The 17,662-nt window shown below is 34.1% G+C and overlaps 2 protein-coding genes across 2 annotated transcripts; both read left to right on the top strand.

Annotated features, from left to right (window-relative positions):
• Positions 1–1,370: 1,370 nt before the first annotated feature.
• Positions 1,371–7,052, top strand: LOC140962733 (probable serine/threonine-protein phosphatase 2A regulatory subunit B'' subunit TON2). Its single transcript, XM_073421697.1, has 12 exons — positions 1,371–1,685; positions 2,192–2,283; positions 2,750–2,812; positions 3,021–3,119; positions 3,534–3,692; positions 3,977–4,048; positions 4,165–4,297; positions 4,378–4,442; positions 4,533–4,608; positions 5,416–5,517; positions 5,930–6,122; positions 6,636–7,052. Exons 1-12 carry the CDS (start codon positions 1,544–1,546, stop codon positions 6,880–6,882), a joined length of 1,443 nt encoding a protein of 480 aa, XP_073277798.1. The 5' UTR covers positions 1,371–1,543; the 3' UTR covers positions 6,883–7,052.
• A 1,901-nt stretch (positions 7,053–8,953) lies between these two features.
• LOC140962740 (uncharacterized) lies at positions 8,954–11,782 on the top strand. Its single transcript, XM_073421710.1, has 5 exons — positions 8,954–9,228; positions 9,520–9,670; positions 10,259–10,309; positions 10,969–11,020; positions 11,172–11,782. Exons 2-5 carry the CDS (start codon positions 9,560–9,562, stop codon positions 11,414–11,416), a joined length of 459 nt encoding a protein of 152 aa, XP_073277811.1. The 5' UTR covers positions 8,954–9,228; positions 9,520–9,559; the 3' UTR covers positions 11,417–11,782.
• The last annotated feature ends 5,880 nt before the right edge of the window (positions 11,783–17,662 follow it).

Genomic DNA, 17,662 nt, shown 5'->3' on the forward strand with positions numbered 1-17,662 from the left:
ATACAAAAGAAGTAAAGAAAATTATATACAAGTGTAGAGAGACGAAAATGTTCTAGAAGTGAGTGAGCCTCTATAGACATCATAGGTAAAAAGTTCTGGAATGCACATAAAGATGCATGTTTGTGATAGTTAGCTTCAATTTATGGGTTCAAAGTGAAAATTACTATGAATTAAATTATAAAGAATTTTCAAATAAAAAAATTAATACTTGTTAATAATGTGGATATCACTTGAAAATGAGTAGTTAAGAAAGAATTGAACTTTCGGTCAATATTGAGAGTAGGAATTTATAATATTTTCAACCTTAGAGTATATATTAACCATTTTTCACTTGTTTTAATTGTACTTACGATTAAATTGATATTTCTTTTAGTTCGATGAAATCATAAAACTATATGATTTGTTCGAAATTGGCATAAACATGATTATTAGTTTCTCGCTTGTTATATTCGGAACATTTTACCCTAAATGATTTGTATATTAATATTTCTTTCATTGAATTTTTCTTTTATTTATATAGTTCAATATTTCAAAAAAAAAAAATTATTCGAAGCACAATAATTGGCTCAAGTGTTATTTTTACCTAATGCTTTGTTTCTTCAGGCCTTTTAACTAAAATACAGAAAGTTACACTATTAGTATCATCTCTTCAATCTAAGTGGTCAATAATGATTAATGTACTTAAGTACGATGATATTAAGCTTTGTTCGAGCTAGATGATAAAGATTATCATGTTCGGTTTCTTCAAAGGAAAGATATATCACCTATCCTAAATCCTAATATGAAATCACACACACACACACACACACANTATATATTAATTTTTTTTATAATAAAATTTTCGTCAACCCCAAAAAATTCAAATGCAATAATTGTGTGTTTTAACAATCAAAATTTTCATATTTAAAAAAATTAGTCAAAATTTATATAAATAAATATAACATAAAATAACAAAAAATCTAATTTTATTCTCAAATTTCAATATGTTTCATAGATTACCCCCATGTTTTAATAAGGAGGTACACAATTTTGGTGTTTTTTTTATAAAGTATCTAAAACTTTGGAGGGCACAAAATTTGAGCTTAAATGTAAGATTTTTAAGTTATTTTACAAAATATATAATATATTCTTTATAATTTATGTAAAGTAAAAATATTATTTTGAACTTTGTTTATATATATATGTTTTGTTTTTGTTATGAAAAATAATTTTAAGAAAATACATAACAATAAATTAATTTTTTTTAAAAAAAACTAAAGTTTATAAGTTAAAAAATAATAAGAAATAAGATAAAATATAAAAAATAAGAATTGAACTGAAAAAAAAAAATTAGAAGTACAAGAAAATGTGAAACAGGGTGTGTGCTCACAAATTTATTTATAATCCTCCTTCCAACCAAGAAACCCCTTGTATTTTATCTTCGTTGATTCGGGTTTTCGGAGCTTCCGAATTGCAGCATTTCCCATTTTGAAAAAATTGGTCTTCGTTTTTCTCTTAAATTGGCCTTGATTCACGGTTTAGGGTTTTTTTTTTGAAGTGAACCATGTATAGTGGATCGAGTGATGGCGAAGGTCACGATACGTCTGTGCCAAGGAAAATTCCGCCTGCTTCTTCGATGCTTTGGGTCCGAAACATTCGCAGATATATCGGATCTGGAGCGGGCCTAGGCTCCGAAGCTCTCATGGGTTTGTTTGTTCTTCCCATCAAACTCTAGTTGTACGAACTAGCAGCATTAATTAGGGAGTTATAGAATTTCAGTTGACTAAGCTGGAAATTTTCATATGTTTCTTAAGAGAAATTCTGTAGTGATGAGCACAATATATTTGTTAATTGTTGTGAATTTTAGTAAAATTGGACGTTCTCCTTTTGGCAGAAGTTAAGTGTGGTTTTGAAATATAAGAAATGGAGACATGGGTGTGTTTTTAGATCAAATAGGTTTGATTCTTGAAGTTGTATCTGGACCCCCTCAGTTTTGCAGACAACCAAAGGATCCATTATGTGAATTAAGTGGCAAGCATACATTTTTTTGCAGTTCTTTGTGCTCAGTTTTGTGGTTGTTTGGATATGATTTGCTTAAGTTATCAGATTGTGTCGTTATACTGTGTAGCTGTAGACTAAAGCTTTTTTATATGAAACCAAATGCTTATGAAGTACCCTTGTAAACTTAGAGCCTGCAATTTTTGTCTGTCAGAACTAGAAACGAAAAGGATTTTGCTAGAAATTTTTAAAGAGAAGCAACAAAAGAATGCTGAAGCTGGCACGATCCCAAGCTTCTACAAGAAGGTATTTCTTCAAAGTTTCATGGAACATGAGTTACTTGAAGAAACAAACTCCAATATTTTGATATATAATCCCCCTAATTCTTTAAATGTTGTCCCGCCTGGTACATTGTGTTATATGGTCTATTCTCTTTTTACACATTATCCCACAAGTGGGATTACATGTTTTAAGCAATGTTTTCCTGTCATTTTTCTGTATCTTTTAGGTTTTGCATATTGATTCTTTTGCATGCAAACATTCTGCACTAATCCTCAATCATGCATGTACCTTTGGGCATTGATAGTGGTTGGTTTCTTGTTCTTCTTATTGGGTTTTTCTTATTGATTCTTATGCATGCAAAAGTTCTGCGCTAATCCTCTATCATGCATGTACCTTTGGGCATTGATAGTGGTTGGTTTCTTGTTCTTCATATTGGGTTAATTGAGTTACCTTTCGTTAGCACTGCCACTCATATTCCTGTTTCATTCAGAAACCAGAAGAAGGTTCCATCAGCCATAGGGTACAGAGGCTGGCAAAGTATCGGTTTCTGAAGGTATTTACTTTGACTCGTGAGCTGCGCGTTACCGATATTAGAGCTTTCTATTCATAACATTGAACATTAAAATTAATTTTTGAAGTGTTTTTGTCAAGGAGATATCTTTTTGTAAGCAGGAAGTTTGTCCTACAATATTTGGTCCGTCATGAATTTATATGATCCCTTTCTTGTCCTGAGCCTAATAAAGTTCCATTTCCTCTGTCAGAAACAATCTGATCTTCTGCTAAATGCTGATGATTTGGATGCTATGTGGGTTTGCTTAAGGGAAAATTGTGTCATAGATGATGCCACGGGTGCTGAAAAGGTGAGTTAGTATCTAAATTTCATCTGAGTTATTATTTCTGCAATGTTTTTTTTATCCAATTTTTGCTCCTTTCTTCTAAGTGAGAAATATTTGTTTGTGGTGGAACTTTCCCCACACGAGCACTCCAACGCATTCTGAATTTATTTATTTTCTCAATAGATAGGCATAATCATCTTGCTATATTGTTTATATTCCCATGTAGATTGCCTGCATGATTTTTTTTAATCTTGTTAGGAAATATATAATAGTATGACAACCTTTTTGTTTTGTTCATTATAACATATTATTTTTTTCATATGTCCGTTACCCAGGATTTTTCTACTCTTCTTTGTCTATGGAATTGTTTTGTTTTAATCATTATATCTATTTAACTGAATGTGATCATGCTGAAATACAATTTTTGTCATTGTTTAGATGAACTATGAAGACTTTTGCCACATTGCCTCTGTATGTACGGAACAAATAGGCCCTAAATGTCGACGTTTTTTCAGTCCTTCAAATTTCATGAAGTTTGAGAAAGATGAACTGGGAAGAATCGCCATCCTACCTTTCTATCTTTATGTAATGCGTACGGTAAGTGCTGTTTCTCCTCTAAGACCGGCTTGGTGTGGATACTGCCTCCTCCCTTTATATCACATATTTGGATTTTATAGTTCCAACTGTTGGTATATACCCACCTGCAAAGCAAAACCGGGCACTCAATTAACATTAAGAACGGGTTACTGCAGAACATGTGTGTTCCCCTTGTAATTGAAAAAGAAAATTCAATGAGAATTTACTATTTTTCAACAACAAGAAGAAAAGGAATCATATATAAATGAAAGAAAGCCTTGTAATTTAAATTGGTTCCTTTCCAGGTTTCACTTACTCAAGCCAGAATCGATATGAGTGAGCTTGACGAGGATTCTGATGGCTTTCTCCAGCCTCATGTATGCTTATTGTGCCTTTGAGCATTTTGTTCAGCAAGATGGTCGTGTATTTATGTTCTAATTACCATAATTTGGTATCTTATATGTGCTTATTTCTTCACTTTTACAAAAATTAGGAAATGGAATCATATATTGGAGGTCTTATTCGTAATTTGGCACAACTGCGGGATATGCCGGGAGCTTTTGTGCAGATGTACTGTCGTATAGCTGCACACAAGTTTTTCTTCTTTTGTGATCCTCATAAACGAGGTTCACACTCGACTGCATTTCCTTGTATCAGGTCAATTAATTTGGTTCTATCTGCATCTAACAGTGTTCGATGACTACAGGTAAGGCATGCATAAAGAAAGTCCTACTCAGTAATTGTCTCCAGGAATTGATGGAGCTTCACCAGGTAGATTGTTTGAATAATTAGTTGATGAAAATAAATTTTTCTTGTGATGTTTGTTTGATTAAGAATTTTTTCCTTTTTTATTCACCCTAGGAAAGCGAGGAAGAAGTTACTGATAATGAACAGGCAGAAAATTGGTTCTCTTTGACTTCTGCTCAACGCATATGTGGTTAGATTTTTTACTCTGGACATGTTTTACTTAATTATAATGACTTGTTCAGATTCATGATTTTGCAGTCTCTTTTCTCTGGGCTCATATTGATATCTGGAGTTGTATTTCATGCAACATCTTATTCTTTATCTGATCTTCTTCAAGTAGCTTTTGAGTGTAGTTGTAAGATTTGACTTAGTGGTGTAAGTTAGGGATAGGAAGAAATCGACTCAAAAATCAAGTTTTTGCCATTTCTAATCTGCGGCTATCGTCTCTTATCATACTGGAGCATTTTTCATCTATTTGCGTTCATAGAATCAGGTCCTATCATCTTTGAAATAAAAATATGTAAATTGCTAATAGATAGCTTATACTAGAAACCTAGCACAGAAGATGAAAAACACTAGAAAAGAGAGAGACGAACAGAACCAGAGACTTTCAGATGTAGATAGAGGCCGCTGCGCTACTCCAGAAAGAATTTCAAAGAACGGTAAGAAAAAGAACACACATGCAGATTGTAGGGCTTTTTTAAAACATTAAAAAGGTCTTTTGTTTGTTATTGGGCTTTAAATTTTATTGGGCTTGAGTTATAAATTCCTATCACATCGTGTAATACCAAAGCGCACAAGCGCTCGCCTTTCTTCAGCGGTGTGCCTGGGCCGAGGCGCACCCCAGGCGCGCGCTTGTTCAATGTCGTGACCCAGGCGCAACAGGTGCGACAGGCGCAGCCAGGCGCTCGCCTTTTATAACAATGGCTTATAGTTTACTTCTTTTTTATTTTTAGTCAGTGCATGAGCTTATAGACCCTATGGGTGATGTTTGCAGACATGTTCCTTGCTCTTGATAAAGACATGAACGGAACGTTGAGCAAACAGGAGCTACGGGATTATGCTGATGGGACATTGACAGACATTTTTATTGAGAGAGGTAGAAGCCAAATTGAGTTTCCTCTACCTCCTGTTTAAGTATGAAATTTAATTACAATTTGATCATGTTGTTCAACTCCAATTATTACTTCAACTGAAGGGAAAAAGTCTTTTTGACCATTATTTATATCTATGTAAAACCAGTTGGCTCACTAGAGGAGAATGTTGGTACCTAACTTCCTACAAATTTCAATTTTAAAATATGACCTCATTTTTATAAGCAGTGTCCATACTTTGGACCATGTAGTTATAGTTTTGAAGCATTTATCCTACACGTAGTGCTTTACTTTTGTTTGCAAATGTGAAGGTTATGGATAAAAAAAGGTCAAATAAGTTTATAAAAAAATGTCCCCACTCAGATGTGTTTAATTTAATGCAACCTATTAATTTCCAGTTTGTCCTGTTCTTAATAGTGTTCGATGAGCATGTCCGACGTGGAAAAAGTGGTGGTGGTAATGCTCGAGAGATGGATTTCGAGAGTTTTCTTGACTTTGTTCTGTCCCTAGAGAACAAAGACACTACCGAAGGATTAACGTATTTGTTTCGGTGTCTTGATCTTGGTGGTAGGGGATTCCTTACAACTGCTGACATACACACGCTGTTCAGGTAAACGCTAATGATTATTCGATTTGAGATAGGATGTTTATGGATTTTTTATATCTGCGTCACACTGAATATTTTGGTTGAATATACTGCTAAGATCTTGAACTTCTTTTATGTTTTCCAATTGAATCATCCAACAAAAACTTCTGGAATTTTCTGCTCGTGGCTTTTGAGCAAAGATATTTCTGGAAAACATTTCAGATTATTTATACTACCTGTGGAGCAATTCCATAGTTACTGCAATCTTGTTTTTTTTGGGAAGTTTTGTGGTGCTTCTGTTACTGTTTTGAGGTACCCCCACAATGATCCGATGAACTAAGGTTTTCAAGGTCAACACACTAGGTGCGCCACAGTGCATAGGTGGAGGCAAATCCAAGATTTTGGATGAATGGGGATGATTCGATAATTTTGGTGGAGGAACTAATAATTTTAGAATAAGTACAGATTAGTTTAATTTTTTTCTTCTGGCTGTTGGCTACTTACGCTGAATAACGTCCCATGCCATGTGTAAAATAGGGATGTGCATCAAAAATGGATCGAGGGAGGGAACTACGAGCTGTGTATCGAGGATGTAAGAGATGAAATATGGGATATGGTGAAGCCGTCAGATCCGTTGATGATAACATTGGACGATCTTTTGGCTTGCAAACAAGGTGGCACAGTAGCAAGCATGTTAATAGATGTCCGCGGCTTCTGGGCTCATGACAATAGAGAAAACCTTCTGCAAGAAGAGGAAGAGCCAGAAGAGGAACCACAAGGTTGAGTTCTTGGCATTAACTTTTAGTATACGTGTACTAGAATTGTATTTTCCGTTTGTTCTGTTTAATATGAAATCTTGTGTTGAGAATTTTATCAGTTGGACATTATGTGTTGAGAATTGCTACTGAGTTATGGAGACGTGCATGTGAGTGTTGTATGTGGTTTTTGAAATCATCGAATTCATATTTTAGAAAAACGAGATATATATGCAACAAAAGATATTTTAGTTGGGATAATCCGCCAAACCCAATTGCGGTCGGTGTGTTATAAAAATGGAAGGCACCAAATTTTGTTACATTTAACAAATTCAAGGGCCATTTAGTGATTTTTTTTGAACAAAAAAATACCCTTCGATGTTCTATGATTGCCATGAAATTGCGTTATGTCACCACATATCGCAACAACATATTACTTTAAAATAAGAACATTACCATTATTTTCATAACATGATGATGTATTGTGGTCATAATACATGACTTTTCAAGGTCCAAATAAATACAACTTAATAATGACTCATTAATAATTTTGGAAAAATTGATAAAGATACTTTAAGCTTGCTTACCATAACGTGGGATGCTACTTTTAGCAATTAAAAAAAAATCTAAAAGTTTTATTGGTTAATGGTTAGTGAGTCAATCACGTGGGGTTTCTTGTATTCTAAAAATTCAAGTTTTATATTTTGTATTTTATATCCAAAAATTAATCATAAAACTACAGTTTAAGAAATAATAAAATAACTTGATTAAATAGTTTCTTCTCAAAAATGAGTCAACAATGACTACCTGCATTTATTTATTATTACAGACAAGTACTCAAAAGAATTTCTCCATTAATTTTACTTTTTTTCTCCTACTTATTCAGAAATATAAGGTCAAATTTAAAATTTTTATTCATTATAATACAATTTTTTTTAAACTGTTCGTAATAATAAAATTGAAATCAATATAGTATTTAAAGAAGGTCAACATTATCAATTATAAACTTTATGGTTAGATCTTCATTGCTATTTAATGGCATAAAAATTCATATTAAATCTATTATATTTAAATTAAATTCATCAGAGAAAAAAAGCTATACATTAAAATATTTATTAATTAATACTCGATAAATTAATTATCTCTTTAAAATACTTTTTTTTCTTGGTTTTGACTTGGATCAATGTATTAAATTAATAATTTCGATAAATTAATAATATAATAAATTTATGGAAGATCTTCGTATAAATCTATGGTCCGTCAATATAAAAAAATTAATAATTTTATAAAACTATAAACATAAATATCACAACATAATAAAATATGATTATACTGTTGTTTATTTTTTTAATAAAATTTAATTTTATTATTGTTTTTGTTTGTACGCTAATTTTATTTGATTATTTAATATAATAAAATTAGTTATTTATTAAAAACAATATATATCACTTAATTTTTTAATAAATAAATACGTATTATGAATTTTTTTGTATATTAATTCAAATAATATGGTATAGATATTTGTTAAACATGGCTATATGATTAAACATATGTTCGATCAATCAAAAAATAATCTCCAAATAAAAAATTATTACTTTATTAATACTTTTTAAAATTAATAAAGAAATGTAATCTCGATATTATTAATTAATAGAGATTTTATTGTTTATGGTTTCATTTAGCACTTAAAACACATTTTAAAATACAAATTAGAAATTCAAAAACTCAATTTTTTGTGGTTTTGAATTTAATTATTTGTGGTTTAATATATTCGTTACTCATTTCAATAATACACATGACTAATTATTTTTAGGAGTATGTCTCTTGTAAAACGATCTCACCAATCTTTATCTGTGAGACGGGTCAATCTTATCGAATTTCACAATAAAAAGTAATACTCTTATCATAAAAAGTTATAATTTTTCATGGATGACCCAAATGATAGATCCGTCTCACAAAATACTACCCGTGAGACCGTCTCACACAAGTTTTTGCCTTAATTTTAGTGTAATGACACTTCTTCTTTAAGTGGACGAAATTATCCCTAGTCATAATTCTATATAATTTTTATTAACAAAGGCACTATATTTTGATAAATTAATCGAAATACAAAACATCTCAAATTATTTATAAATTTAATAACAAATAATAATATACAAAATAATTAATAAAGTTGAAAGTGTGAGAATTATCGCGATATAAAAATGTCAAATAGTAATATAAGTAGGGTTATTCTCGGTAATTCACAAGTAGCTAGTTTGGCAAACCAAACTTCGACCTCCAAAGGCGCTTTAATCAAAACAGAAAATAATAAATTTAGGTATTTACTCCAGAAACCCCCAATTCAATCAGCAACTCCAAGCTTCGACTGACTGGTAAAAAACCTAATCTTTTAGTTAACCTTAGATTAACTACAGTTTTTTGTAATATTATTTGCAGAAATTATTTGTTTTATGTCTCGTTCAGGGATTTTTTATTGCTGAAAAAGGTCGGGATTTGGTTTTGATTTTTGTCTGAACTATGGTTGTTTCTGCATGTGTATTTTGGGTTTTTTGTTTCGATTCTTATTTATTCCGATTCTGTTTCTTTTTTGTGCAACTGTTGTACGCTTTTTTTCTATGGTAGTACCTATAGAAAGTTTATGAAGTTTCGGGGCTGCTTTACAGGTTGTCAGAGTGTTTTGGAATTTGTGCCATTAAATAATCCATGGGCCAAGATAGTGAAGAAATAGAAAAGGAAGAAGAGTATGTACTGCTTGACTTGGATAGCGTTTCAGCCGACATTGATATTCCACAGGATGCCCCATATGTTCTTTCCGTACGATCGCTGCCTTCCAATCAGTCGTGTTTAATTCATATATTTTGTTCTACTAGTTTAGTGCTTGAAGTTTTATGCAGCAGCCTATTCCAATTTGTTCTTTTCTTAATGAAATCTAAACTGGAAGTGTAATATTTTGGGCAAACACTCAATCTTTCGTTTAGCAGTTCCGGAACCTAATAAAAGAAATTGATAACGGAAAAAGGTGAATACAAATTTGAACTTGGTGTCTTCATTGCTTCACTCACTATTTTGTGTACCTCCTTTTTTTCAAAGGCGCAATTGGGTGCTCTTGGGAAGTGCGATGATTCATGGAAATTGGATTTGGGAGTATTTCTGTAGAATATTGATTCTTAAGACCTAATTGTTTTTATCAACCATGCAAAATATACAACGTTTAGAGAAAAAATTTCTCATATGTTTTGTTAAGGTTTTTGTTTTTGTTTTTGTTACTCCAACCTTGTGTTATGGGCATCTAATTCATGAATGATAGCATGATTATTGCACTTACTTTCTTTCTTTAGTTATTTCGTTTTTCTTTCTTCATTTCATACTATTCATAATTTTATTGTTGAACAAATAATGCAGGGTCTGGATACGCTCAACCCTATTCTGATTATCGATAACAAAATTAAGTTGGTAAGTGAGAAAGACTTAAAAAAAATGTATATTGCGTTAGTGGGCTTCAAAATAAAGTGCCTCTTTCTCGTTTAATTTTTTCCTTTTCATGAGTGAGTTTTAGTGTTGATTTTGTTCTGCTTATTTTGTTAGGAAAAAATTGTGATGGGTAACTAATTCTAAAAGCTTACCTTCAAAGGACAAGTATTCTTGATGCATTGTCATTTCAGAAATATATCTTAATGAGCTAACTTTTGTATGTTTTTTATTTTCTGCAACTGTTTTTAAAAGTTTGTTTAACAGAATGATCTTTGTTAAGAGGTTACGTTATGTAAGATGTAAGCATTCTGGAACCTGTGGCTACCTTTTACCATGATGTGAGTTGGAAGGTTTCATTATCTTAGTTGCCCGTTCATACTCGAATATACTGGTATTAGATGATTCCTTAGTGGACGATGCTATCTTTTTTGTCAATCCACTTCCTGAGATATGTCTCTTTGATTCAGATTTATACAATTTACTAGGCTGAAGCAAGCTGCTTTGAATCGAGCTAACTGCAGCATAAAACATAACGGGGGCATGCACATTATTTAAAATTATCTGGAACCTACCACAATTAGACTAATTGACTGTTACATCTGTTTCTTAAACTTAATTCATTTTTGTTTGAGTGCCACCAGATTGGAGAATATGAAGAAACAATAGGGACCTGCATCATCTTCGATGAAAGTGGTGAGTCACATTTACAATTCTTTGAGTTTAGATTGGTTCATGTAGTTGAGCAGTTGCCTTTCGTATCATATCTGATGTTAGTCTTAAAGACTCATAAGTTGGGTAGTGAAACTTTATCATTTACTTTGACATAAGCATTTTGTTTATGCAGAAGTGGCACCTATTGCTCATGAACAGACGGGGCCTTCCGAAACGAACCTTTTGTCCAGCAGACGCATAATGGACCCCAAGCAAACCCCAGCTAAGCAAGTCAATCCATTGGCAAGTCTTCATAAAGTTCTCAAGTTCAAATTATTTTTGGATGCTGACGATGAAAATGGAGAAGATGTGGCACCTATTGCTCATGAACAGCTTACGGATTTGCAGAACCCATTGACCATACGTGCTATTTGTTGAATTCCGATACAACTTACGGATTTGCAGAAGTTATTGCTGGACCGTGTTTCTTGATTTCAGTGGCTCAAGGGAGCATGTGAAGTCTGTAGTCAGGCAGATACACGACGATCTCTAGATACACAAACGCGTGCATGGTATTTAATATCTATCTCAGCGGGATTGTCAGTCACTCAGTCTACTCCGTGTTAGGGTCATTAAAGTTATTGTTGAAGTTGTCAAAGTTGATTCAGTTAATAACTCCTATTATTTAGGACATGTAGGTGGAGTTTGACCATTTCATTAGCCATTTATTACGTTGTTCTGTTTCTTTCCTATTTGGTGTTATTGTAAGGCTTATATAAGCCAACGGTTTGTTCTAATAAATGTGTAGATATTTTTCTGTGAATTGATTTGTACTTGGAATTTACAACAATCTGGTATCAGAGCCCTATCACGGGGCTTGATTGTAAAGAAACCGCAGTTTCTTAAGAAGAGAGAGAGTGAGAATCCAAGCATGGCAGCTGAAAATAACTTCGTTCAACCTGCAATTCCTAAGTTTGATGGCCATTACGATCATTGGTCCATGCTTATGGAAAATTTTCTCGCTCAAAGGAATATTGGAGTTTGGTGGAGATTGGAATCCCTGCTGCAGCAGAAGGAATGGAGCTTACTGAAGCACAACAAAAATCAATTGCAGACCAGAAGCTGAAAGACTTGAAGGTCAAGAATTATCTGTTCCAAGCCATTGATCGAACCATTATGGAGACGATCCTCAATAGAGACACTGCCAAGCACATTTGGGACTCTATGAAGCAGAAGTACCAGGGTTCTACAAGAGTTAAAAGAGCACAGCTCCAAGCTCTTCGGAAGGAGTTTGAGGTTCTACATATGAAAGAGGGTGAAAGTGTCGATGCGTACTTCGCTCGAACACTCATCATAGCAAACAAGATGAAGATTCATGGTGAAAAAATGGAGCAAGTGGTGATCATTGAAAAGATCCTAAGATCAATGACATCAAGGTTCGACTATGTTGTGTGTTCAATCGAAGAGTCTAATGACTTAGACATCTTAACTATTGATGAGTTGTAGAGTAGCTTGCTGGTACATGAACAGAGGATGAACGAGCATGGAGGAGATGAGCAGGCATTAAAGGTTACCTATGATAATAGAGTTGGTGGAAGAGGAGGCGATCGAGGTCGTGGATTTTCTCGAGGAAGAGGCAGAGGAAGAGGTAGACAAGCATTCNGATTGAAGAGTCTAATAACTTAGACATCTTAACTATTGATGAGTTGTAGAGTAGCTTGCTGGTACATGAACAGAGGATGAACGGGCATGGAGGAGATGAGCAGGCATTAAAGGTTACCTATGATAATAGAGTTGGTGGAAGAGGAGGCGATCGAGGTCGTGGATTTTCTCGAGGAAGAGGCAGAGGAAGAGGTAGACAAGCATTCAACAAGGCTATAGTTGAGTGTTATAAGTGTCACAATTAGGGCATTTTCAATATGAGTGTCCTAAATGGGAGAAGGAAGCGAATTATGCTGAGCATGAGGAGAAAGAAGAAATGTTGTTGATGTCATATGTGGAACTTAATCAATCAAAGAGAGAAGATATCTGGTTCCTTGACTCAGGGTGTAGCAATCATATGTGTGCAAATAAGCAGTGGTTCTCAGATCTTGATGAGGAATTTCGACAGTCCGTAACACTCGGGAATAATTCCAAGATGGTTGTGTTGGGAAAGGGTAACATCAGGATGCAAATTGCTGGAGTTATTCAAGTAATCACTGATGTTTTCTATATACCTGAGTTGAAAAATAACTTATTAAGTATTGGACAATTACAAGAAAGAGGTGTAGCTATTTTGATACAACATGGAGAATGTAGAATCTATCATCCCAAGAAAGAGCTTATTATGCAAACAGCAATGTCTGCAAATAGGATGTTCATACTGCTTGCAAGAATTCTACCGACAGCTCCCATTTGCTTCCAAACAATTCTCGAAGACAACACTCATCTTTGGCACTGCAGATATGGGCATCTAAGTTTCAAGGGTCTGAGAACATTACAATATAAACAAATGGTGAGAGGGTTACCACAGTTGAAGGCACCATCCAAAATATGCACTGATTGCATGGTGGGAAAGCAACACAGGGATGCAATTCCAAAAAGGAGTTCATGGAGAGCATCACAAAGACTGCAGTTGATACATGCTAACATATGCGGACCCATCAAACCTGTCTCCAATAGTGAGAAGAGCTATTTCATAAGCTTTATTGATGATTACAGTCGTAAGGTGTGGATATATTTTCTTACTGGAAAATTTGAAGCTTTTACTATCTTCAAGAGTTACAAAAACCTCGTTGAAAAAGAGACAGGAGCTTTTATTTGTTGTCTACGCACAGACAGAGGTGGAGAGTTCATATCTCAAGAGTTCAATGCCTTTTGCAACGCTAATGGTATTAGCAGGCAACTCACTGCAGCTTATACTCCCCAACAAAATGGAGTAGCTGAGCGCAAGAATAGGACAATCATGAACATGGTTAGAAGCATGTTATCGGAGAAGCAAGTTCCGAAAAATTTCTGGCCAGAAGCAGTAAATTGGACAGCACATGTGCTCAATAGAAGTCCTACCTTGGCAGTGAAAGATATGACTCCTGAAGAGGCTTGGAGTGGTGTCAAACCCAATGTTGATTATTTTCAGGTTTTTGGATGCATTGGCCATGTTCACGTGCCAGACAGTACAAGAAAGAAGCTGGATGATAAAAGTTTTCCGTGTGTGCTGTTAGGGATGAGTGAAGAGTCTAAAGCATATAGACTCTATGATCCAACATCCAAGAAGATAATTGTAAGCAGAGATGTGGTTTTTGAAGAAAATGAGTGCTGGAATTGGGGTAGAAGTAAAGAGGAAGCAAGACTTGATATCATTGAGTGGGGAGATAGTAATGAAGAAGAAAGTGAACATGATCAAAGTGAAGAAGAATCTGAAGAAGGAGGAGAGGCCAGCTTATCTTCAGATGAGTCACCTGGAGAGAATTCTTTAACATCTGAAGGAATCTCACCAGAAAGGAGGAACAGAAGAGTACCATTCTGGATGGAAGATTATGTGAGTGGGAGAGAATTTTCAGAAGAAGAAATTGAGCAAAACAATTTGGCTCTGTTTCTCTCAATGGCAAATCCAACTGAGTTGCATTTGCAAGCTGCAAAAAAGGTGCTACGATACTTGAAAGGTACTATGGACTTGGGAGTCTTTTATCAAAAGAAAGGTAGTGGAGAATTGATGGCATATACAGATAGTGATTATGCAGGAGATGTGGATGACCGGAAAAGCACTTCTGGTTATGTGTTTCTACTCAGTGAAGGAGCTGTGTCCTGGTCCTCAAAAAAACAACCTGTAGTTACTTTGTCCACTACTGAAGCAGAGTTTGTGGCAGCCGCATCTTGTGCTTGTCAAGGGGTATGGATGAGGAGAGTATTGGACAAGCTTGGTCATTCTCAAGGCAAGTGTACTACTGTATTATGTGATAACAGTTCTACCATTAAGCTATCCAAGAATCCAGTCATGCATGGACGCAGCAAACACATTGATGTAAGGTTTCATTTCTTGCGTGATTTGACTAAAGATGGAGTTATTGAGCTAAAGCACTGTGTCACACAAGAACAAGTTGCAGACATTATGACAAAACCACTTAAGCTGGATATGTTCTTGAAGCTACGTGAGTTAATGGGTGTATGTGTGGTACCATGAATAAACTGAAAGCATTACTGCAATCAGTTTAGGGAAGGAATTGTTAGGGTCATTAAAGTTATTGTTGAAGTTGTCAAAGTTGATTCAGTTAATAACTCCTATTATTTAGGACATGTAGGTGGAGTTTGACCATTTCATTAGCCATTTATTACGTTGTTCTGTTTCTTTCCTATTTGGTGTTATTGTAAGGCTTATATAAGCCANACAATCTTTATTTTAATATAATTCATTATTTCATGGTTTGTTATTTCTTTATCTGTATACCCATGTTATCAAACATAGATAAAGACCTTGATTATACTTTAATACAAATGAATCGTAATTCGATGTTGAAACTCGTTTGTAAACACTGTATAATCTAAATTCGTTCCTAGTCGATTCAGCCGCCTAAAACATAGATAAAGGTCGCTTGAGCTTGAGACTAGCATCTGTGATGTTGTGTACTGCGTTTCTTGGTAAGGGCATAGAGATGTCCAAACATGCAGATGGGTAGTCATATGATGATTATACCGAACAACCCTCCCTCGGACTTTCCAAGTGGTTATCATTCATCGAGAGGATTAGTCCGTGGTTATGATTGTACACCATTAGTCCTTACGACCCGGGACAACACTGAGGCTCTATATGCTAGGGCTGTGCTTTGACTCGTTTACCGGCTCCAGGAGAGTAATCGGGTGGCGAGGTTGGGTGCAGTTCCGACACATATAGGAGCCAGTGCATTGTAGTCGGGGATTCACCTCTCACCTACGGGTGTCGATATCCTGTGTGATATGATGAAATAATAGTGCGTGAAATCTCTGGCCAGAGTATGAGATGTGCGTTAGAGAAGGAGATCTCCAACAGTACATGCGATGCCACTATTTATAGTTATCACATAGTTATCGAATTAATACGCAACCCTCGATGAACCAATGGTTGCAGATTCGATCGGGATATATGAGATGAAGGCACCGTACTGTACGTTAATCGTAATCGACTGGTTCTTGCAGGCACTATCAGTGATACCTAGGGGATCATGGGGCGATGCTACTAGACGCTCTTACCATGATCCGATGGGTGCAATCAGAAAAGAGTTCTGACATTCTTGATCAAGGTGTTGATGAAAAGAATGGGGCTGACTAGGGTAAGCCCGAATAAAGGATTATGTCCCGAATCACAAAGAGTTGTGAACCCACGGCTAGCTGTATCCCTGAACCATTGAGGGTCACAGAAGCACTGGTTTACTTGTTCCCGTTGAGATAATAAATTCAATGAGTTGAATTTATAAGAAATAAGTTTGATATGATCAATCGATAAGATTATAGAAATTTTGAGAGCTTGACTGCTAAAGACAGTCAAAAGAAGTACACATGCCTTATTTATATTTTGGTGATCTCACAAATATATGTTTTAAAAGAAAATCAAGATTGGAAAAGGTTGGCATGCATATTTAGAATCTTTAATTGACTTAATTGATCTAATTAATTAAGTAAATTGAAGGTTAGACAAAAATATAAGATTTTGATTCTTGTTTTACATGAAGAATCAGCCCAAACTTTCAATAAGTGGTTTTCAATCTTTCGGCACTTCTAGGCTGCTCTCAAAAATTTTGAAACAATATTTCTTGATCTCAAATACGAAAAAAAAAAAAAAAAACCATCTTATAATTTTCTAGTGCAAATTATAAGAGGAACAAGTTTCCCAGTCGTGGACCGGATTAGTAGATCGAAGAACGTTCGTAGGGAATTCACGAAGAGCTATCTCCGCTGACCCCGGAATAGTTGGAGACCAGTGATTTATTCACCAAAGGTATAACAATTTCTAACATCCTATGCATGTTTATGTATTTGTTAAAACCATACGAGTGTCCAAAATTATTTTGTTTTCAAAATAAAATAAAATTTTTAAACTTCCGCTGCATTTTGGGCATGTAGAAAACCGAGATCCAACACTTCATAACTTGTCATGTGCTGATAACTTCCATTAGGCCATCTTTACACCATTTTGGTGCAGTCTTTCTTCTTCCAATGGGGGCTGGCAGAGAGGTTTGTTTCTTTTTCTTTTTTTTTTTAAATTTTTTTATTTGTATTTATTATAAATATTTGTATTAAAAATTATAAATATTATTTAAATAATAGTATAATATTTATTTTATTATTTTAATAATTAGATATTTAATCATATAAATTTAAAAATAATAATTGTTGATTTTTAAAATATTTATTTATTTATGTTAATTATTAATAATTAAGGACTAATTTGATTTAATGATTTATAATTAATATAATTTTAATAAAAATGTAAAAAAATTAATATAACAATACATTCATAAATAATTTAAAAAAATAATTGAAATACAAATACAACTTGAAACACATAATTCAAATACAAATGCAAGTACAAAGACTTGAAGTAAATTGGTTGGAGATAAAAGAATATTTTGATAATATTTTTTTTTTTGTGTAAGATTTGAATTAAATGGGTTGGAGATGTATATTGTATTTGGTGCAGAAATCGCATTATTTTAGTGTAAAATTTGCACCAAA

Source organism: Primulina huaijiensis, chromosome 2, assembly GCF_012295235.1.
Source record: "Primulina huaijiensis isolate GDHJ02 chromosome 2, ASM1229523v2, whole genome shotgun sequence".
Lineage (NCBI taxonomy): Eukaryota > Viridiplantae > Streptophyta > Magnoliopsida > Lamiales > Gesneriaceae > Primulina > Primulina huaijiensis.

Bases quoted from the DNA above. Each gene is read 5' to 3' on its own strand.
- LOC140962733 (XM_073421697.1), top strand. From the start codon at position 1,544: ATGTATAGTGGATCGAGTGATGGCGAAGGTCACGATACGTCTGTGCCA. The intron at 1,686-2,191 runs GTTTGTTTGTTC...TTTGTCTGTCAG, and splicing joins AGGCTCCGAAGCTCTCATGG to AACTAGAAACGAAAAGGATT. The intron at 2,284-2,749 runs GTATTTCTTCAA...TGTTTCATTCAG, and splicing joins TCCCAAGCTTCTACAAGAAG to AAACCAGAAGAAGGTTCCAT.
- LOC140962740 (XM_073421710.1), top strand. From the start codon at position 9,560: ATGGGCCAAGATAGTGAAGAAATAGAAAAGGAAGAAGAGTATGTACTG. The intron at 9,671-10,258 runs GTACGATCGCTG...CAAATAATGCAG, and splicing joins ATGCCCCATATGTTCTTTCC to GGTCTGGATACGCTCAACCC. The intron at 10,310-10,968 runs GTAAGTGAGAAA...GAGTGCCACCAG, and splicing joins TCGATAACAAAATTAAGTTG to ATTGGAGAATATGAAGAAAC.